This window comes from Chiloscyllium plagiosum, chromosome 29 (genome assembly GCF_004010195.1).
Source record: "Chiloscyllium plagiosum isolate BGI_BamShark_2017 chromosome 29, ASM401019v2, whole genome shotgun sequence".
Taxonomy (NCBI): Eukaryota; Metazoa; Chordata; class Chondrichthyes; order Orectolobiformes; family Hemiscylliidae; genus Chiloscyllium; species Chiloscyllium plagiosum.
Window position 1 is genome coordinate 3,240,494 of NC_057738.1, and position 23,370 is coordinate 3,263,863.

At 38.7% G+C, this 23,370-nt stretch overlaps 1 protein-coding gene across 1 annotated transcript in view; it reads left to right on the forward strand.

The window, feature by feature from the left end:
* Positions 1–20,880, forward strand: part of nedd9 (neural precursor cell expressed, developmentally down-regulated 9) — a 57,731-nt gene extending 36,851 nt beyond the window's left edge. Inside the window, exons 3-7 of the mRNA XM_043719036.1 lie at positions 9,010–9,087; positions 12,654–12,770; positions 13,181–14,434; positions 15,583–15,672; positions 16,448–20,880. Of these exons, the coding sequence (XP_043574971.1) occupies positions 9,010–9,087; positions 12,654–12,770; positions 13,181–14,434; positions 15,583–15,672; positions 16,448–16,957 (2,049 nt within the window). The 3' untranslated portion in view covers positions 16,958–20,880. The remainder of the gene's footprint in view (positions 1–9,009; positions 9,088–12,653; positions 12,771–13,180; positions 14,435–15,582; positions 15,673–16,447) is intronic.
* Positions 20,881–23,370: the final 2,490 nt, after the last annotated feature.

The window sequence follows — 23,370 nt, forward strand, 5'->3', positions numbered from 1 at the left end:
GGTATCTACATGTTTTACAAATGTCTGATATTTCAAAGATGTGATGAATGTATGGTACTTTTAACTTATTAGTAATGTGAAAGTAAATTCAGTGCTTCTGATCATGACAGGAAACATGCGTGTCAGTACTAATTACCTGACCAATACTCTGCAGCGCAATGATATTTAAGTTAACTGTAATCAACATTTCTAACAAATTAGAGGTTAGGCAGGTAATTTATTTAAGTGCATGGCCCCTTTAAAAAATGATTATGCATCCATATATGCACACTGACTTAAAAGGGCCAATTTATGTGCAGAACGTGTACTTCCAGGTTGTTACGCAGCTGCCTAACTTACTGGGAGCTGTACCCATAATTATTCTCCTGCAGGAAAGCAGTTGACCCAGATTAGATTAGATTACTTTAGATTACTTTACAGTGTGGAAACAGGCCCTTCGGCCCAACAAGTCCACACCGACCCGCCGAAGCGTAACCCACCCATACCCCTAACCTAACAGTACGGGCAATTTAGCATGGCCAATTCACCTGACCTGCACATCTTTGGACTGTGGGAGGAAACTGGAGCACCCGGAGGAAACCCACGCAGACACGGGGAGAACGTGCAAACTCCACACAGTCAGTCGCCTGAGGCGGGAATTGAACCCGGGTCTCTGGCGCTGTGAGGCAGCAGTGCTAACCACTGTGCCACCGTGCCGCCCTCTTCAGTTCTCTGCTTGAAGGTAAGTCTGACCCACAGCATCACAACTTCCAAAAGTATGACCCACAGCATCACAACTTCCAAAAGTATAGTAATGGTAGAGTTGGCGGAGATCGCTTCCTATAAAAAAGCAGACATCTGTACTCTGTATTTTGGTATTGTCTTTCTTCACAAAACTAGACCTCCTTTATCAAAGAAAAGCTTCATAATACCAATTTGAAGTTTACATTGTAACTAAAGTTTCATCTGATAAAGACATGAGCTGGAAATTGCACATAGCCAGAATCTGTATCAGTAAACAAGTACAGTTTCAAACAAACTGCTGCCCAGCCATATTCATGTTTGGTTCCTAACCACTTCATTGATTTACAAGTAGCTAATAGATCAGCCTCCAAATAAAAACTGATGGGAGATTTTAAATGTATATGAAGGATTTCAAACTGTGCATTTACCGTGACAAATTAATGACTACAGCCTTCATGATCACAAGGCTTAAAACTCTCTCAATGTCTGGCAGTTACAAAGAATGGCCAAACTTCTGGGGGAAAAAATACAGAGGGTGTATAATTATCCCAGTCATTAATTGAAGGGTTGTTGCTAAACTATGTGCTGCTCAACAAGTTGGGACATTCCAGGAAAAGTGAATGCTGTGGTCTGTTGCATTGTACACTAATCCAATCCTAAACTGAACATTACTGTTAACACATTGTTAGAAGATGATTTTTAGTGGAATGCAATAAGAATGTGGTTAAATAGCGGTAAACCAACATATATTAATAGTCACTGCATTCTGAAAGCAATTATAAATTAATCTCATCAAGAAGTCTGTGATATACTAATGTGATAGGGGGCAGCATAAATTGTTATTTATTACTTATAAATTGTTACCTGGGATGAGTTTCAATGAAAATTGAGATAATTCAGTCTTATCGTTAAATATTGGGGAGAAATGTACAAAAATTTTAAAAAGTTTCCCATCACAGACTTCTCAAAATGCCGGAACATCTGTGGTATGACTTTGGTTTTGACTTCCTGTTTATACCGAGTTGCCAGATGTCAAGGGTGGTGCCTGAGTAAAAGAATTACAGAAATAAAACGTTAATCTTTAAAAATGAGAGTTTGCTGCATTTCCGCACAACACAACTGAAGTTCGCAAAGTTTAAGAAATCATTCTGTCAAATATACACCGTGATCCAAGATGTTAGAAATGTATTGTTTACCAGACATGGTTGAATTAGCAAATCCCCTCATTTATTCTGTTGTTACTTCAAAGCCTTTAAATTGCTTAGTATCTCTCACTTGAGATCTTCTTTATATGTCCTTTCATTCAGACGAGAGAGGCACAGCCAGAGAACAAAATGCACAAAATAAAAACTACAACAACAAAATGTTGCGATTAACAAAAAACTGTGGGAGAATGATTGTGCCCTCCCTGTCACCCCCCAGCTCCAGGCCAATTAAGTCCCTAGGGGGAGGGTCCACTTGATGCCTCATCGTCTCTGACATGAACACAGTGGCAGGCAGGTGTTTGTCGTAGAGAGAGAGAGAGAGAGCACAATGAACAAATCCATACCATGTTGCTGTTAAGAAACTAATGTCAAAACAACATTTATGTGAAATTGTGTGAATAAATGAAACTCACACTGGCAAATAGTAAACAAATCTCTCAAATCAGCTGCGGTAATCAGTTTAATATCCTTTTTTTTATTAAGTACAGGTAGAATTTCTAACTTACTTAGCGCATATAGGCCTATTAATTTTACTAACATTTATCAACTTAAAAGACAAAAACACACCGGATAGACACTCTTAATCCTATCAGGAGTAGCAGCCAGCATGTAGAACGTGTTTTAACCCATCTCCTGTCTTCCAGAACAGAAGCCCCTCAAACCTTTGTATGTTATAGATAAAACAATTAACACCATAGTAATGGCATTTTAATGTATGTAAGAACAGTGCGTAATGAGGCTAGTGTAAGATCTGTATTTCGGGATTCTATTGCCGGCTTGAACTTGTGCTACTTGCGGTTGCTGAATACAAGAGCCTATTTTTGCCACTCACCGATTTTGGTCGTTATTTGAGCACGAACCCACAGCCTGCTTCACCATTCAATCAAATCATGGTTCTACTGTTTGGGTTCCAAATTCCTCAATCTCACCTAACCCTGATAACTTTTGATTGGCCTTCTCCTTGTTAGCTATACCCTCTCAGTTCTGGTAGCTTCCATGTGAAGCATTGTTTCAGTGTGTCTATATGTTCTTCTTCTTTGTAAGGCACCATTTAGGTTCACCTGAACTGATTGACAAAAGGGGCATGAAACTGTGGATGTTCAAAATCAAGAATAAAACCAGAAACTCTGATGCAGTCAGCACATCTGAAACATGCTCTAATCTGTTCTCTACACACATGCCAACTGCAGCATTGAGTATTTTCACCATTTACTTTTTTGGTTTCAGAAAACTGAGACTTCAATATCTTAATAAAGAGCCACATTTCAAAAAATTCAGTGTGTCCTCAAAACAGTTGGGGGATCCTTTGATGCAATGGATACTTGTTATAGAATCATCGAATCCCCGCAGTGTGGAAGTAGGCCATTCAGCCCATCACATCTGCACTGACTCTCCAAAGAGGATCCCATTCTACCCTGTAGCCCTGCATTTCCCCACGGCTAATGCGCATAGCCTGCACATCCCTGGACATTATGGGCAATTTAAAATGGTCAGTCCACCTAACCCGCACATCTTTGGACTATGGGAGGAAACTAGAGCATCCAGAGGAAACCCACACAGATGTGGGGAGAACATGCAAACTAGGGATTCTATAAAAAAAAGTTGATCATGTACACTTCTCTATTTTAGCATTTGTTTTAAAAGGAAATAAAACTAGTTTTCAAAAAATCTGTAACCAAATATACATCAGTAAAAATTAATTTACTATCCTTTGTCAGCTTTCTTGGGAATGCACTGCCCCTGGTTAATTTTAATGAACAAGCAGAGTCTTGTGGCTCATTTGCTGTAGGCGACACATTGATATTCCTGTTTCACCACAGCCACACTTCTGGCATGAGCTTCAGCAGAATCTGTCCCTAGCAGCCATGTCACAACAAGTTTCTGTTTTTAAAATCCGTGCACGTCATCTGTGGATGATGCTGTTTAAACCTCACCTCTGGCGTGGCTGAGTGTGGGTAGATTAAATCCGCTCTGGCTTTCAACACTCTCCTGCCAGGTGACTAAATAGATGAGCTCAGGCTGATCTACATAGGTGGTAATTACATCAGCCTCTCAGTTGCTGCTTAAAGCTTTCCAACTTTTTCCAAGTATTATGGCAAACCATAAACAGATGAGGTAGACAGGAATAGGTGATTACAGTGATGGATTTGGATGAGAAAAGGTGGGAGCAGGTTTCAGTGAGCGTAAATACTGACATAGATCAATTCAGTTAAATAGTCTGTTACTGTTCCATTATGCTATGTAAGTGTCATGGTCAGAGTTCTGTGTCAGCTAACTTTTTAAAAAAAGTTTATAAATAAGGACCATCTTGTGGCACGTGGGTAGTGTGCCGACCTCTGAGCCGGGAGGCCTGGAATTAAGTCCCACCTGCTCCAGTGAGTGTCCTAACATTCTGAATAGGCTGATTAAAATCATTAGAACACAAGCTGCTCACCAGGATTAACTTTTTCAAAGAGTCTAAGTATCTGTTCTATTAGATTATTCTATTGGTGGCACGGTGGCACAGTGGTTAGCACTGCTGCCTCACAGCGCCAGAGACCCGGGTTCAATTCCCGCCTCAGGCGACTGACTGTGTGGAGTTTGCATGTCCTCCCCGTGTCTGCGTGGGTTTCCTCCGGGTGCTCCGGTTTCCTCCCACAGTCCAAAGATGTGCAGGTCAGGTGAATTGGCCATACTAAATTGCTCGTAGTGTTAGGTAAGGGGTAAATGTAGGGGTATGGGTGGGTTGCGCTTCAGCAGGTCGGTGTGGACTTGTTGGGCCGAAGGGCCTGTTTCCACACTGTAATGTAATCTAATTTAATTAGTTATTGTCCTCCCTGTTTTAGACCCTAAAGGTGGTCACAATATTGTTAAATTTTGACATCTCAATTCCTACCATGGAGTTCTTTGCTGCCACAGATGATGATGTTGGAGGTGGGAAGGCCATGTAATCAAAGGAAATCAGTACCTGATTTACGGAACTGGACATCAAGCAGGGGATATCTACTAGAGCCAATCCATATGCTTTTTCCTGACACCCCCGATCTACCTTTCCTGTGACCCTCAGCCCCAGAAACCCCCCTCCCTCGAAATCACTTGCTTTCCATCTTGATCTTTCTTACATTGTGGTGTCCTTCAGGCAGAAGCTACAGCCTGCTCTGTGACACTGCTGACTGCAAGAGCTGCTGGCTTCTCATTGGCTAGTGGCTGTCTTTGGGTGGGACATCTGCAGCCTGGCCATGATTCTGGCATCACCAGTGCTTGATTGGCATTCAATTCAGTAGGCCTTACCTGGAAAAGACAGTGTGGGTTTCTTGGTGGCTCTCCATGTTAAGTTCCAAGATGGATCAGGAGGCCAAAACGTTAAACAGGAGGAGCTATATTATGGAGGGGTTTGCTCTATAGGCAGCAAGATTAGAGAGAGAGCTGTTTGTCCACCCAAAGCAGCCAATGCCGCTTTTATTATGGCATATAGTCAGACTCTTAAAGTGACAGTCCACCATTTTTACACAAATATACAGCACTCCAGCTGGCTGACAAGACCCTAATGATTCAACAAATTGCTGCCCACTGAGTGTGGAGCTCAAATCTGCAACCAATAACGTCAACCACATAGAGCTCATTGGACCAGATTAACCAGATTCTATCAGTCCTGGCTGACAGATTTAAACAGGAGTGTCAAATGTTCTGTTCACTTTGAGAGCTGGCTCTGAGGAGACCGAACCACTGTCAAGAACTATGCACATGTAAATAAAGGGTGATGGGATACCAGCCGGTGTGGAATTATTTCACCTGCAACCTTCTGACTCAGGCGAGATCATTATTAACCATGTCAAACTTCCTTATCAGAAATGCAGGTTATATGTCATATATTTCAAGTGACTTTTTAATTAACCATCAAGTTGGCAATCGATGACTGGAAGGAGGCATAGTGTGTAAATAGCTGTAGGATTAGCTCAGAATAGTCATGATTTGGAGGTGCCAGTGTTGGACTGGGGTGGGCAAAGTTAAAAATCTCACAACACCATGTTGTGCTTCCAAATAAACCTGTTGGACTCTAACCTGGGATTGTGTGATTTTTAACTTAGCTCAGAATAGGATGGATATGAATGAAGTGTTTGAGCTTTCATTTGACAAGAATTGAGTTGTTGAAAACCACAAGATTGGCTAAGGAAATAGTTGGTCTGAAGTATATCCGGTACTGCAATAGCCAAATGTTTGACGAGCCGCTGGACTTCAGTTTGGGAGTAGGGTCTGGGAATCCTGTTTTAGCTTTTTTCCTTGGAGAAGCACCTGCTTCTGTCTGTAATTGGTGTAACAAGAAGCTGGGGTGAAAGGTCAACAGATCTGTGGATATCTGACTCCTGTTTATGGCCGTTGCCCCACGTTCTTTAGAAGTGCACAGAGAATCGAAGAGCAGAGTAAACTGATTTGTCTCGACAATACATCTTGCTTCTGTTCTCATATTTTCTTTCTCTTTCCCACATTTGGTGATAGGGCTTACAGATTCCAGGTGGTTAAGGCACTTCCCATGCAGTGAGAATAGTTTCTGTTTGTGTATTTGTTGTTTTCTTGACCATCACCTGTTTTTTTTTTTGTCTAATGAGCACTGCTTATTATTCTTTCTTAATTATATGTCACAAGTGAATTAAAGTAAAGACCACAGTCAGCATTCTGATACTTCTAACCTTCTGACTGTTGTTGTAGTATTTGCTGAACCAAAAATGCTGTCTAAACACAGGATAGAAGTTTGTCTAAATATTTATTCAGTTGATTGATATAAAAAAGTACTGTTATTTAAAAACATTAATTCAGTTCAGATTAATTATAATGGTCTTCAAATCATTTCTCTTTGAAGTTTGCATGTGACTTGTCTATGAGCTGGCCATAATCCCTTCACTTGGTTTTAAGTGAAAAATAACAGAAATTTAGCCAAAGCAAAGCAATGTGAAACCATCAGGGCACCACCTTAAAAGGAAACTGCCCCATCTGCTAAATCAATATTGACTTTCCTGGGAAGGAGTTGGCTACTGGCAATTCCACCCCATCATGTCAGTTTTTACATGTAGATTGGTAGCTTTAGCTGAATCTCTTTTTATAGGTCTCAGCTTCACATTCTGTCTATGCTTCACTGTTCTCATTGATCTGTCAGGACTCTTTTTTTTCATAGTTTATTTATGTCTTGACTCTATTGGCCCTGTGCTGTGGAATTTGAAAAGGCTTTACTTTTTTGAAATGCATCAATGTAAATATTGTGCTTTGTAAGCACAATATGATTTTCCAGTCAATATATGAGGGAGATGTTTTGTATTTAATTTCATATATCCTTTCTATTTTTTTCCATCCGCTTTGGGGTGGGAATAGCTGAGGGTATGCTGTTCTGAGCAGGCTGGCTCCCCCATCTGTTTCATACAGATGGCACCAATGAATAAGAAAACAATTTACTGTGGGGTGAAAAGTTTCCCCCAGCCAGATGGCTCAGACTGTGTCATCACTAGTTTGGGTCAGCAAAACTTCCATTATTTGCCTGGAATCTGAATGCCACCACAACCACATAATGTCAAAGAAAAGTGTGTCTTGCCTGCTGAAAGCAATATGGTCAACGGAATTACTATACTGTTGTATTGGGGACAGACCTAGCACTGGAGTAGTGGCCTGGGAGACTGAGTACAAACCCAATGATAGACTGGGTGGCAGGGCACTGGGTGATGTGGCACAGACGAAGATATTGCGATTTCATTTGAAAACAACAAATGCTGGGTCAGACAGCATCCGTGGAGAGAGAACAAGCTAATGTTTCAAGTCTAGATGACTCTTCGTTAGAAATTTCAATTGTTTGGATGTTTAGCAATTTAGAGGTACTGTCTTCTATGACCACATCAGCCAGAAACTAGGTTGTGTCTGCAATGGTTATTATGCATTAGTTACTTAAACCCAGACAATGACAGAAAATAAGTTGTTTCATCATGTTGGATTGGATTCACAGGGCGGTGTGCTAATCCACTGTACCACCCAAACTCCTCAGTATTTGCTTTATAATTGCTACTCTCTTATTGGAGTTGGAGTAAATTGAGCCAATTCAAAGAAACTAAATGTAAAATTAGCCAAGCTGCTTTTGGAGAGCATAATCCTTTGTATCCAATGTACAATGATCACTATGATGGCAAATGTGCACAACTATTTTGTTTGTTCACTGTTTAAAGGGAAGCACATATTATTTATGATCATCAAAACTGTTCAGTGAGCTGCACAATATTTCTGCTCCCTCTGCAGTGTCCTTTCTGTAACTAACTTCTCAAGGCAGTGCTACAATTTAAAGATGAATGAGAGGATAATCATCTGCCTGGGAGCTATCTTTTTGTTTATAATAACTGTCTCAAAAACACTCATCTATTATAGTAAACTTTTTCAGATTAGCATCAGTATACCCTCCAGGGCCATTTACAACTTTTGTTGCAGCTTGTCTTTGCTTTGAAGATGTGGTATCTCTGCTCCTGACTGTCAGGATGCTGTGTATTCTAATTGATAAAAGTCAGTTGTATCTTCATTTCCTGTATTATTTTCCAGCCTTTTCATAAAGGTCAAATCATCTCATGTCATAAAGGTCAAATCATCTCATGTCAAATCAAACTGTACCCTTTATTTAGTAGAAATTGCATCTTTCATTTGCAACATCTTTCATTGTCATCCATTGAAATTCCAGGTGGAAACATTTAGCAACAGAAGAATTAGTGGTAAACATTTTTAATTGAACTCTGAATCTGTGACCTAACCACCTGTGATAGGTGTCCAAGGTTGGAAGCAGCTGGACAGTTGTGTAGTAGAGGGCTCAATTTCATTGTTGGGCCTGAAGTTCAAATTCTAATTTTGACTGAAATTTGAGTTTAGTTCATCCAAAATGTGAGGTGACCTAAATTTAATGGAGATAATCTTTGGTGAACTGTTTTGAAGATGTATCACTTGCAGATTTAAATACTGCATCAGCCCAGATTATAGGCGGTTTTAATGGAGATTACATTTTTCACATGCTGTGTGTAAATACTTGTAGAATAAAATGCTTGAAAATTGATTTGTAAACTTTTGTTGTTTTTTTTTTCTGCAGGTCAGATGTGGACAGGGCTACTCTCCAGCAAGACAGCAGCAAAGAGTTTATGATATCCCACCAGTTCGTCAGCAGGGGGTATGTAATGTCACAAAGAACATAAAGCAGAGAAATGGACCTATTCTATAAGCAGTGTTTATATTCCACTTCAGATCCTCCATTTACATTTACCTTCTCTCAGCCTTTCAGTATATCTTACCATTTTCTTTTCACCTCATATCTGTTTTTACTTTGAAAGCATCTACCTTCCCATGGTAGTGAATTTCACATTCTAACCACTCTGAAATCAAAGAAAATTCTCCTTGCTTTCCTTTTAGATTTTATAGTAATTATGCTGACTTTATGGCTGTCAGTTTTCAGGGCCCTCCCCCACATGTAAAGCATTCTTTCCAAAGATCTTGGTTGAATCTACTTTTAATTCTCTCTTCTACTGACTGATGTCTCCACCTTTCCCACTTGTAATCTCTCTGTTCTGGTACCATCCTTGCAAATTTGATTATTTAGACTGCAGGCCAGTATGTGCACTGTGTACACAATTATGCCTGACAGCATCCTATACAAGTGTAACATAACTTCACTACTTTTACATCCCACTTTTCTAGAAATAAATCCAAATGTTAGTATTTTTAAATGCTGTCCTAACCTGTGTTGCCATTTTTACTGTACATTTTCCATCTGACATTTTGTCCTTCTACTTCATTCAGTTTCCTATTTGTTAGAGGGGAGATGATATTTGTTTCTCCTGCTGAAGTATTAGAGTCTGCAAATCTTCTAATGTCTACTTTGTATTAATTACGTGCTTTGCCAGTGTTTGTTCTATTCCGCAGTTTGGAATAATCTGCAAAGCTCAACACTGAGTTACTTGTTCCAAAGCCGAAGTAATTAATAGAATTTATGTCCAAAAGCAGACCCTGCGCTGAACTTGTGGAACACAGCTTTCAATCTGAATGATTGATTGTTCTTTATCACCACTGATTGCTTTCTCGTTTTTATCCATCCAGCTATTTGTTCCCTAATTCCAAATGCTCTCTTCCTTGCCATAAGTTTATTATTTCATACCTAATGAAAGACACTTTGAAAATACACTAATTGCATTATGTCTTCTCAATTAAAATTATAACTTTCCTTCACTTGGTTCCCAGTAACTCCATTGTGTAACATTGAGCAAGCATTGTACATCTCACACCATAATTATTATGAGCTTGACAATACCTTGCGAGTCCAGTGATTGATAAAAAGTTGCACTATTTTGTCAATGTCATTTTAATCTGGTGACAGATATTTCGGGGACAATTTCTTTCTATTCAGTTCACACCATGAATGATTCTGCTCCAAGGACACGTCAATTAAACATAGGCAGAATTCCAAAGTTCAATGACCCTCTGTAATTCGCGGACTACTTTCACATCAAAATGCTTTGCTACATACCAATAACATACACTTAATTGAGGCTGTATCTTTGCTTAATTCAACTTTGAAACCATTCAGATTTTTGATAGAAAAAGCATTATGGGCTTGTGTGACTGGCAGGAAAGTAGAATTCCATAATCAGATCATGATCATACAAATGGCAGGGGAGGCTAATTGAGGGGAGAAAAGAAATGAAGTATATTTCAAAGAAATTGGGATGTCTCCATACGTGCAGTATAGTTAGGGATCAATTATTTTTTGCAAGTAACATTAGTAATGATTCATTTTAATTACATGAAACAGATCGGGAGAGATTGCTTCCAAAGCATAGAATTTTAAGGAGAGAACTCAGATTAAAGATGCAAAAGTAAATTACTGTGGATGCTAGAAATATGAAGTAAAAACAGAAAATGCTGGAAATGACAGCAGCAAATATGGAGAGAGAAACAGAATTATCATTTTGGGCACTTTAAGATTTACGATAATTGGCGAAAGGACGAGAGGAGAGATGAGGAGCCATTTATTGACACATTAATTATCATGTTCTAAGATGCAGTGACTGATAGGGATAGAAACAGATTCAACTTTTAAAAAGAAATTGCACAAATATTTGGGATGAAACATTTGAAATAATATGAGAAAACAGTAGGAGAACAAGAGTAACTGGATAGCTCTTTCAAAGAGCCAACACAGGCATGAACGTCAGGAGCAGGAGCAGGAGAAGGCCATCTGGTCCTTTGACCCCACTCTGCCATTCAATAAGATCATGGCTGATCCCTTCGTGGCCTCAGCTCCACTCATCCACCCTCTCACCATAACCCTTAATTCCTTTACTGTCCAAAACATTATCTGTCTTGGCTTTGAAAACATCCAATGAGGAAGCCTCAACTACTTCCCTGGGCAGGGAATTCCACTTTTGGGTGAAGAAGTTCCTCCTCAATTCAGTCCTAAATCTGCTCCCACTCTACTCAGTCTGTCTTCATAAACCAACCCTCTCAACTCCGAATCAACCTAGTGAACCTCCTCTGCAACCCCTCCAGTGCCAGTACATCCTTTTGCAAGTAAAGAGATCAAAACTGCACACCGTATTCCAGGTGTGGCCTCACCAGCACCCTATACAGCTGCAGCATAACCTCCCTGTTTTTAAACTCAATCCCTTTAGCAATGAAGGACTAAATTCCATTTGCCACCTTACTTACCTGTTGCACTTGTAAACCAACCCTCTGTGATGCATGCACAAGGACACCCAGGTCCCTCTGTACAGCAGCGTGCTGCAGTTTTTTTACCATTCACGTAGTAATAGTCATTTTTACTGTTATTCCTACAAAATGGATGACTTCACATTTATCAACATTGTACTCCATCTGCCAGACCTTTGCGCACTCACTGAAACTATCTATGTCCCTATGTAAAGTTTCACAGTCCTCTGCACACTTTGCTCTACCATTAATCTTACTGTCATCTAAAACTTTGATACAATGCACATGATACCCCCAACTCCAAATCATCTATGTAAATTGTAAACAATTATGGTCCAAACACCAATCAGCAAAGACTCTTTTATCCCCACTCTTTGCTTCCTATTAGTTAACCAATTCTCTATTCATGCTAATATGTTCCTCATAATGCCAAGCTCCTTTACTTTGAGCAACAGCGTTTTGTGCAGCATCTTGTCGAATGCCTTTTGGAAATCTCGATATACCATGTCTACTGGGTTCCCATTGTCCACCGCACTTGTAATGGCTTCAGAAATTCAAGTAAATTAGTTAATGGCCTGCTTTACATGAACATATGCTGCATCTGCCCAATGGAAAAATTTCTATCTAGCTGTCTTGCTACTTCTTCCTTAATGATAGATTCAAGCATTTTTATGGTGGGTTAAATAACGTCCTGCACTCTTGGATTGTGTAATTATTATAAGCAGAATTATTGTGGCAAACTGTCTATCGTACTTTTTTATTATTCTATCACAATGCATCATGTTTCTGAGTATTCCTATCTATCCTTGAAATGCATTTGATCCAAGAACTTGCATTTACTATGGAGATTTCCAGCTCACCCTCTCTACACCTGAAGGAGGAGTATGCAAAAGAGAGCAGTCCAGGTGGCAGAAAGCTAAACCAAGCTAAAATCTGAGAAAATGAGTTTTAAAATTTGCAGCCACTTCAAGCCTGTCAATGAAATTTCAATACTGTTGGCTTAAGTTTTGACCAAGCCTCCTTTACCATTACCAGCTCTACGACATTCCTGCTGCAATGCTAAAGGGACCCATGCATCAAACACAACTGGAAGAATTTAAAGCCAAAGGACTGTATGATATACCATCTTGTTTGGGAAAGGAGAAGCAGAGTGTAAGTATTTGCTGTATGTTCACATGTATAATACATTGAAATTTATTTTGAACACTCTTTATTTAAATCAGTGGTTTAAAATAAGTTGATTGCCAGACTCCAATGACTAATAAATGAGAAGATCTCCAATTGTGGAAAAAATAGTAATGTTTATAATTTTTTAGACACTGATCTGCTGATCATAAGTAGTCACATTTTATCCTTTTACTCATTCTCTGATCAGTGAATTGAAGTCTGTTTGAAATTTAGAAGAAAGCTTGGTAGTTTGCATATAGCTATTCAGCAAGAATTGGTTTCTCAATTCTGTTAAATAATTAATTTCATTAATAACATAGTAAATAGAAAGGAAAGGAGATCAGTATTATAAAGCTCTATTAAAAATGTGTTTTGTTTTGACAATGTATTTATAGGTGTACGATATTCCACCCATTTCTTGCAAAGAGGCACTTGGCAATCATGACAGAGAAGCTACATATGACTTTCCACCCCCAATGAGACACTTCACCGATCCCCTTATAAGCCATAAATCTGAGGGGTTATATGACATCCCACCAACTACTGTAAAGCCATCTTTAAAGCTGAACTCAATCCATTCAGGAGGTGGGATCAGTTCCCTGAAACAGTCCATTTATGATGTCCCACCAACAGTGGTCAATTCAGAGTTGGTTTCAAAAAAGCAATGTGTTTATGATATTCCACCAACCCACCAACAATCTCCACAGAAAGACATCTATGATATTCCACGAGGTTTGCAAGACTTTGAACAATCTGCATCAGGAGTAGAAAATACTGTATATGACGTTCCGCCACAGGTTTCGCAAGATGTTAGGGCGGTACAAGATGTGACTGATGGAATGAACCGTTTGTCATTTTCTAGCACAGGTAGTACACGAAGTAATATGTCTACATCTTCAACGACATCAAAGGAATCTTCTGTTTCAGCCTCACCACTGCCAGAGAAGAAGTTACTGCTAGACTTAGATTCTGCCTTTGAGAGACTGACTCAACTGCAGCAGAATGTGGATACCTCAGTAAAGGGACTCATGGCTTTTGTCAATCCTAACTGGCGATCTTATGAAATAATGGAAAAAAACCTTAATGAAATACATGCTTGCGTTGACAAGGTAAAGCATTCATTGCTGGGATTCCTTGGGTTTGCCCAGGGAGCCTTAGTGAATGCATCACGTTTATCAGATATCAGTCTTCACAACAAGCTAAAAAAGCAAATGCAGCGATTGGATGACTCCTACCAGATTTTAGTCCAGACCAGCCAGGCACTGGATAACAACAACTGGTCCTTGAACATCTTGGTGGTAAACCGGTCCCATAATAAATGTGATAATTTAGACCGTTTTGTTATGGTGACAAAGACTATACCAGATGACATTAAGCAGTTAGCATCTTCTATGAGCACAAATGCAGAACTCTTATTCAAACAAGGTGTTGGAATTACAAACCTAGAGACGGTCCATGAAATAAACCAATTGACCGTTGGTGACAAGAGTACTACAAGCTTTAATCAGCCCCATTCACAAGGAGATAAGACAATGATTCAGATTAGGCCTTTGCATAGTCCACCACAATTGGACCGTGAGGATCACATTAAAAGCACAGAAATCATAGATAAAAGTTGGATGGAAGACTACGATTATGTCCATTTGCAGGTTTGTAGAAGTTGTGACCTTGAAAATTTAACTGAGCTCCAGATCTGGATGGATTATGTTCTTACAGTTTAAGAGAATCTGTTGAAGAGATGCGGAGATATTATGGCATATATTTAATGATTTATTAAAAGAGGGTGTAGTGTCAGAGAACTGGTGGATAGTTAACATAATTCCTATATTTACGGAAGGGACAGAATGTGCCCAAAGAATTGTAGACCAGTCAGTTTAATATGGGGTGGGGCGGAGGTGCAGAATATATAATTAAATCCCTACTAGAGGAGAACATTGGGGAATGTTTAGAAAATAAAGATGTACTAAGGAATAGTCAACATGGATTTCAAAAGGGAAATACTTGCTTGACCAATCTTATTGCATTTTTTTGAGAATGTAATAGAGTAGACAATGATAATGCAGTAATAGAATGTAATAGAGTAGACAATGATAATGCAGTAAATATGTAATAGAGTAGACAATGATAATGCAGTAAATATGGTTTATCTGAATTTTCCACAGGCCCTCAAAAAGGTGCCCAATGATAGACTGATGAATAAGGTCAAGGTATGTAGGGTCTGTGGTGGTAGAATGGATTGCTAGATGGCTTCAGTATAGAAAACAGAATGGAAATAAGGTCATGATGTGGAGGTGCCGGTATTGGGCTGGGGTGTACAAAGTTAAAAATCACACAACACCAAGTTATAGTCCAGCAGGTTTATTTGGAAGCACTAGCTTTCGGACCGCTGCTCCTTCATCATATTGGGGAAATCTATGTTGATAATGACACTGAGTAGAACTGAAACAAATTACAGGTGGCTATTAATAAAAGTACAGAATGGGAAAATAGCAAATGAAGTCCAACACAATGTGAGGCAGTATATTTTGGTAGGAAGAATAGGGAGGTGACTTATTAATGGGCAAGTCTAGATGATATAAGTAAAGAAAGGTGTCAATAAAATATTGTTGGCAGGGCCTTTTTTAAACAAAAGCAAACCAAGCACTAGATTTTATTTCTAGAATGACAGAACTAAAAATAAATGAGGTTATGATGGAAGTGTATTCAACCCATGTAGAATACTGTGTGTGGTTCTGGTCATCATCTTATAACAAAGACATGAAACAATGGAGATTTTTTTTGTTTTTAAACATTAAAGGGGAAAGATGAATTTGAGAGACAACAAAGAGAACTTCTGGAAAAAGAAAATATTGTCAAACAGAACAAGATGCAACTGGAGCAACATCAGGTATGTTTTGTTGTGTGGACATGTTTTCCTCAGCCAAGAACCTGAAAGATTTTGTTAGGTCAAAATGTTTTTTTAACGCCCTTCCAACATTCTCCAAAGGCTGAATCATAGTGATTAGCAATGACTCTGCAATTGAATCAGCATTATTTTAAAAGACTGTTGATTTTGATAAAATACTGGCATGAATACATAAAATGTTGGTGTGGTCATGTTAAGACATCAAAAAGTGTAAACTTTATTTTCTATTAACACATCAAATGAGACATGTAAGCCATTTTGAAAGAGATTCCCTTCCTCAGATGAAATTTGACTTCCTATCCTCACCATTCATTTCCTACCTCCAATAAGAAGTGAGGTGCAAAAGTGATTCAGGCTTGGGTTGCCTAGCTGTAATGAAGTTTTACAATCACAGGGCTATGTACAATAATAATTTTAACAGAATGGAAAATATTCTATTTTAATGTATTTTTCTCTCATCCTCATTTTTGTTTGTACATTAAAAGCATTGATTTGTTCAAAATGATTTTAAATAATTGTGGTCACTGGGCCTTCAGTGTAAGGGATGCTGGGGTTTTGATGTGAGAGCATATCAGTAGGTGAATCCCAGTTTATGGTTCAGAACAAATTTCATTTTTGGAAAGTTGGTTTTGTAAGAAGATTTTTCAGTTATTAAATTTGAAAATGACAAACTTTGGGAATAGGACAAAGTGTAGCGTTCACATTGTTTTGAATTGTATTTTTATTATTTTTTAATTTAACTAACTGTCTGTTTCAGCTAAATCAATTTCAGGAACTGGAAAAAGAAATCACAAAACCAGTGGAAAATGATCTTTCAAACTGGAAAGCACCACAGCACATTCCTCAGAAGAGCAGCAGTCTCAGCTCTCAAGATAAGCAACTTCTCTTCTTCTACTCTGAACAGTGTGAGACTCATTTTGTAACACTGCTGAATGCCATTGATGCCTTCTTCAGCTCAATCAGTGGTGGGCAGCCACCCAGAATCTTCGTGGCTCATAGCAAATTCATTATCCTCAGTGCTCATAAACTTGTATTTATAGGGGACACGTTATCAAGACAAGCTATGGCTCAAGATGTTCGGAATAAAGTATTAAACTATAGTAATCTACTTTGTGAACTTCTTAAAAGCATTGTCATGGCAACAAAGACAGCTGCCTTACAATATCCCAGCATAGCAGCGGTTCAGGAGATGGTGGACAAGGTCACAGAACTATCATATCACTCTCACCAATTTAAAGTCCTGCTGCTGCACTTGGCATCTTTATGAAAAGACATTATAATTAAATTCTGAATAACAAAAAGCTGTTCTTTAAAGAATCGATATTGTATTAAAATGACACACTCATTGAGTGTTCTGTGTTCATGTGGAATTTTTTTATATCACTATGTATTTTTGCTATATTTCTCATCATGTTTTCATTCTTCAGAGGCATATGATATTTGACCATAAATTTTTATGTGGCCTATATTGCTCAGAATCATGCTGTGTACCTAGTATAATCACACATTAAGTCATATAGTTTACTACTTTACATTTAACACTGCACTTTGGAATATCTTTTAGTATCATATATTGTAGCAACTTTGCATTTCAGCAGCAATCAAACCAGTTATAGCTTTGTTTATAACTGTACATATTTATTTGACCATTGAAATGGATGAATAGAGAGAATAAATCATCACTAAAAGAGATTTTCTCTTGTATCAGAGAAGAGAGGCAGCGATTTTTAATGGAGTTAGTTAATATCAAGGAAGTTTTGATTCATTTGTATTTCAGAAATGGTGATGTTGGTCAAGGTACAGGATTGACTCCATAATCTTCTGTTCCAAAAGGAAGCTAAATTCACAAGAGAACGCATTGAAGATGCACAGTAATGATTTCTTGATGGTGAAAATTGGTTGGGAAAAAAATCATGGCTGGATATCAGTGACCGGCTCCCTGCAGGTGTCTGTAACATGACCACAATAATTAAGTAGTTTTCTAATTTATACATTCATGCTATTACCAGTGGGATATACTGAAAATTTAGGTATTCTCCAGGTTTTTTCCCATCACTGAGTTTGCAAAAATACAAACTGGAGAACTTCATATCGATTCCACATCCCAATCATCCTCCTTAAGATTATGAAGCGCAAAAGTCGCTTGCTACTTTTTAAAAAAATCTAGCTTGTACATTTATTGTACTGTTTTTCTGTTTTAATCATCATTGCCTTACTCCATTATTTATTTTATCCTAACATTGTCAAATGAAACTGTATTCAGTACTTAATATTTACTGTAAATATCCACGCTGATTGCCAAGTCAGTGACAGTTCAAGGATATTGAACAAGAATCACTGAGTACAATTTTATACAGAAATGTCCATAAATGCTACCCTTGCACCTTTGAAGTCTGGGTAACTCACTTTTAAATTATGCTTAGTTTTTTATTTGTTGTTTTGCCCTGTTTGAATTTTGTAGCCAATAGTGCCGCTATGTTTTTACCTTTTTGATTATTAAATCTTAAATCAAAACATAGAGATTTTTTAGGATCAGCAACTTTTTGGTGCTTGCAAATTTGGGGGAATATGAAATATACTGATTGACGTCTATATGACTTTCAAGGATAAAGATTGAAACCCCTTACTTTCATACACTGAGAATAGATTTCCTTGATGGAATCATAGTTTATTCCAGCAGCTAGTTCTACATTACTAATTTGATTATAAATGTTCTTTCAGCCAACTCATTTCAGTTGATCTCATGCCTTCTTTCATTTGTTACTAATTCTCTCAATGTAGATTCTCATTTTTAGTTCATCTCTAGCTCCTGTTGAAAAGGTGATACATAAGCTTCCTCCTTCACTACAGCCTATGTGGTTTCTCCAGAGCATTCTTGGGATTGGAGTTTGGACAGTGTTACGTGTGATTGCAGATATAATCTATTTTTCCTAATTGAGTCATGTTAAATTAGAATCCACAATGCAGGAAATATGTGTGTAACTTGTTTACAGGTAGAGGAAAAAAAGGTCAGAATCTATGTTGTGCTCTTTATCACTGTCATTAAGTTTGCAGATTTATGATTTATTCACAGCAGATTACATTGCTTTATGAATAAAAATATGGTTTCATGAACTGAACTGAAATCCTTAAAGCAAATGTGCAGAAGAAATTAACACTGAGACTCTGTTCATTCCCTGACATTGCCAGAACTGGAAATTTACTTTTAAACCCTTCTGAATATCATATACAACATTTTCTTATTATTCTGTTAAAAAATATAAATATATCTCTACTGAAAAAATTAAATGGTTTTGATATGGATTTAGAAAATGGAAGATTGTTTTATTTTTCATACTTTAATCATCCATTAAAATGGGAGGTAATACCTTGGTGCTGGAGGAACGCTGTCTCGTTTTTACTGTACCTGTTGTATATGGTAGAAATGACAAATAAAAAGCTGCTCTTATCTACCAAAGCCATTCAATTTGTTTAAAAATAAATTGGAATAATTAAATTTCAACTTCTTTTATTAAATTTGAATAGGCTTTGCAACTTCAAGTATCCACTTGAGAACCATTTCTATTGCATTGCAGAGCCCTTCCTACTCCTAACATGTGCACGAAAGTACAGCAGCATGTTGATCCTTACCCAGTGATACCTGCCAGTGGTAAGGCTGTTCATTGCTAGGATGTACTTAAAAAAAACTATCCTCCATCCCCTTCACCTCATCCCTGCAATGGCCTCGTGCTTATGTATGTGTAAACATTGTTGCTTCCTATACATGAGTAAGTATGGGGAAAATAAGCAATAATTCAGTTTTACTTCTAAAATTGAAGCTGAGAGCAGTGACATAAGCATGAAAATATGGTTAACAGTTCTGTTTGTGCTTCTAGTGACTTGAAAGAGTCATCTCAAACAACAAATCTCTCCCTTAACCCAATAAAAAAAGTTCTATGTTCTAAAGGGATATGTTTATTTCATTCAAAATGTGCCTATATAGTGAATGAGTACAAGGCTACTTCTAATGAGGTGCCGCGCTTTAGGAAAACCATTTGAAAAATAAAACCACACACGTACTGCTGATACAGTGGCTTGGGGAGGTGCTGGGGTACAGTCCAAACATGAGTCACAAAAGAAGTGATGTAAACACATGAACACGAATCTATCTATAAGGCTTATTCATTGTTAATTTGTGGTATTGTAATACCATAACCTATACTGATCCATAATCAGACTGTACTGTGACTTGTATTGTTAAATCATAACCTGCACTATGCTGTAACACATACCATTAATGTTTAAGTTAGCTCAATAGCTTTCATTAAGTTTTGCATTTATCCCATACTCAGTAAATATATTAAGATCTCTCATAGCCTAAATCCATGCTGTTGTAATTTGCACCTTTCCAAGACATAAATATCACAATGCAACCATTGTAATAGTAACCATATTGATTAATCTAAATGTAAAATAATCTTGTGGAACACCAAAATAATTTAGTCTATTCTATAATCTCTATTTTTCCATAATCACCATGATATACATTTATCACAATATGTCCTTTAATCCATACTATAGTTCAATTTATATTGGTCTATACTGTAATTCATACTGACTGTAGCACATGGTTTTGTGCATATTAATATATAATGATGCATACTATTCAATAGGTTGTACCAAAGTCTCTGATGCTGGCCATAATAAAACATTGATTATAGCATAATATGAATCATGAATTATAGTTTAGATTTTGGGAATTGTGCAGCTGCTGATTAGCCATACCAATTCTTTGAATATAATCTCTACCAAAATCCACACTGTGCCACAATCATACTGCTTCATAACCCAATGACTCTAGAAGCATTTAAACTAAATATTTGTACCATGATCCACAATCTAACAATTAATTCTCCGTACCACAGTTTGTACAATAATCTACACTGTTTATGACATATTATCTGTATTATTCATAATCTAAGAAGAGAAAAAGATAAACACAAAGTCTAAGACAGGTTTGAATACCACTCAAGGAAAAGACCAGAATGATTCAGTTATTTTGTCTGAACTTAAGCAAGAGGTGGGCGTTCACTGATGTGGGTAAGTGTAGTGTTTTCATTATTTTGTGTTACTACATGGACAATGTGTACTGATGAAATGAGTCTGGTCATAACTGGTGTTTTCCATTTTCACGAGCTTTAAAATAAAGCATCTGAACTATTGCTATTTGGTCTCAATTTCCTGGATGTTTTCTTGGCCTTCAAAAAAATATTTGTAGAAACAAGTGGGCTATCCGCCAAGGTCATAAATACCCAACTTCAGTCACAGGGACTCTCAGACACAATGGTGTCAGAGTGATGGCAGACAATGCAGCATTTTCATTAATGGCTGGCCAATTAGTGCAGCTTGCCAAAAAAATGCAATAAAGGAATGGAACCTAGAAGCAGGGGAAGCAAAGGAGCCTTTGTATCTGTGATCAGCTGTTGAGGTCAGAGGTCTGGCTGCCACATTTAAGTAACACCTGAACCTACTTACAGTGACTACAAACAAGCTGAAACAATGTAGCAGAACCTATCTCCTCTTTGGTCGCTATCCCATCACCTAGATTTGCAGCCTTGTCACTGCATCCTGATCTAGATCAGCAAAAACATGGAAGTGTTCAACCGGTACGTGCTCCCTATCTCCCCTGCAAGTTTTTCTCCAGGGTTTCCCTGAGAACAACAGGATGCCCTTTCCCAGTGGCAGTATCAGATGGTCCTTGGACAGATCTTGTAGTAGACATTGGAAGCTGTGGGGTCCTGAGCACTCCTCTGTCGCCAGGCTGAGAATAATGGAATGGTTAGATGATGTGACTCTCATGAAGATGGGGAAAAACAATCTTCCCCAGTGAGGGGAAGGCAAAAGTCACGCTGTGTGTGTGTGTGTGGACAAGCACATGGCAAATACAGTATAATATGGCTAAATGGGAAGTTAGACACTTCGGCATGAAAACAGAAAGGCAAGTAATATTTAAGTAGTGTTATATTGGGAAAAGTGGATGTACAAAGGGATCTGGGTGCCTTTGTACAGCAGTCAATTAAAGTAGACCAGCAGCTGCAGCAAGCAATTAGGAAGGTAAATGGTGTACTGCCCTTTTAAGACGATTTGAGTTCAGAAGCAGGGATGTCTTACTGCAGGTATACAAAGTCTTGGTGAGACTACAACTGGAGTTTTGTGGAGCTTTGATCTTCCTACCCTGCTAAGCAAGTATATACTTGCCACAGATAGGGGACAGCGGAGGTTCACTAGGCTGGGGAGTGACAGGATTGTCATATGGGGAGACATTGGTTTGACTGGATCTGTGTTCAACAGAGTTTATGAAAAAATGGGGAGGGGATCTGATTGAAACATATAAAATTCTAACATGGCTGGACAGTCTAGATGCAGGGGCAATGTTTCCCATGGTTGGCAGTCTTGAATCCAGAGTCACAGTCTCAGAGCATAGAGTAGATTATTTAGCACTGAGAATGAAATGGGTGGTTGACTTGTGATATTCTCTACCCCAGAAGATTGTGGAAGTTGGGCCATTGAATGTATTCAAGAAAAAGATAAATCTATATTTTAGATATTAAAGGCATCAAGGGGAGAGTTGTGTCGCAATCAAACAATAGATGCAGCAGGGCCAATCTCAATATTGAGATCATTTTGCTCCATCTTTTGTGTTTTACAAGCAGTGTGATGAGATTCCCACTCGGCAGCACAAAGCCGACTGACAGGCTTCATCACTTGTCATCACTCGCCTTGTTATCACTACAACAGCATCGCAGGCTAAGGGGCTGAACAGCCTCCCCTCGCTCCAATTTCTTGGGGTCAACTCACCTCATTATTATTCAGACTCCCATCTTACCAAACTCACTAAACATCAGGAAAACTTGACAAGTAAAGGAGAATGTGGACCTGATGGATTTAGCTCGCTGTTTGCTCAGAGCGACCAAAACAACAACAACTCAGTGTATAATTACAGGTGCTTACTGCATGTATCCTTAGTCTACAGATATTGGCACCTGGCATCTGCCAACTCATCATGACCATCGTGACATCTGTCCAAAACACTGGCAGGCCAGTCATGAGGCACAGACTTGCATTGTAGGGTGCAACTAGAATTCAGAAAGCCAGGGCAAGGAGACACTGTGAACATGGGCAGGCACCCAGCTCATGGATTGGAACAGGCTGCTTCTCAGGGATGGTCACATGCTCTCTCAGTGCTTGCTCATTTTGTGCGTAACTGCATGCTCACACCATCCATGCCAAGCCTTGTTTTCCAACCTGTGCCTGTTAGTGTGTTGATCCTTATGCAACAGCTAAAAGCCTTCAGTGCTGCTATTTTAAAAGGCTGTTTAGCACAGATGCTGCTTGTCATCCTGGTCAGTATTGAAAGGTTCTTGGGTGGGGGAATATCTTGGTGAAAGGTGCTCTAGGACATCATCCTAACACCCCCAGAAAGTGCCAGCTGCCTGCGCCACAAACAGACTGCACATTTGTTCCCCAATGTAGAGGAGGCCACATCGGGTGCAGCGGATGCTGTAAATAATGTGTGTGGAGGTGCAGGTGAATTTGTGATGGATATGGAAGGATCCCTTGGGGCCTTGGAGGGAAGTGAGGGGGGAGGTGTGGGGCGCAAGTTTTGCATTTCTTGCGGTTGCAGGGGAAGGTGCTGGGAGT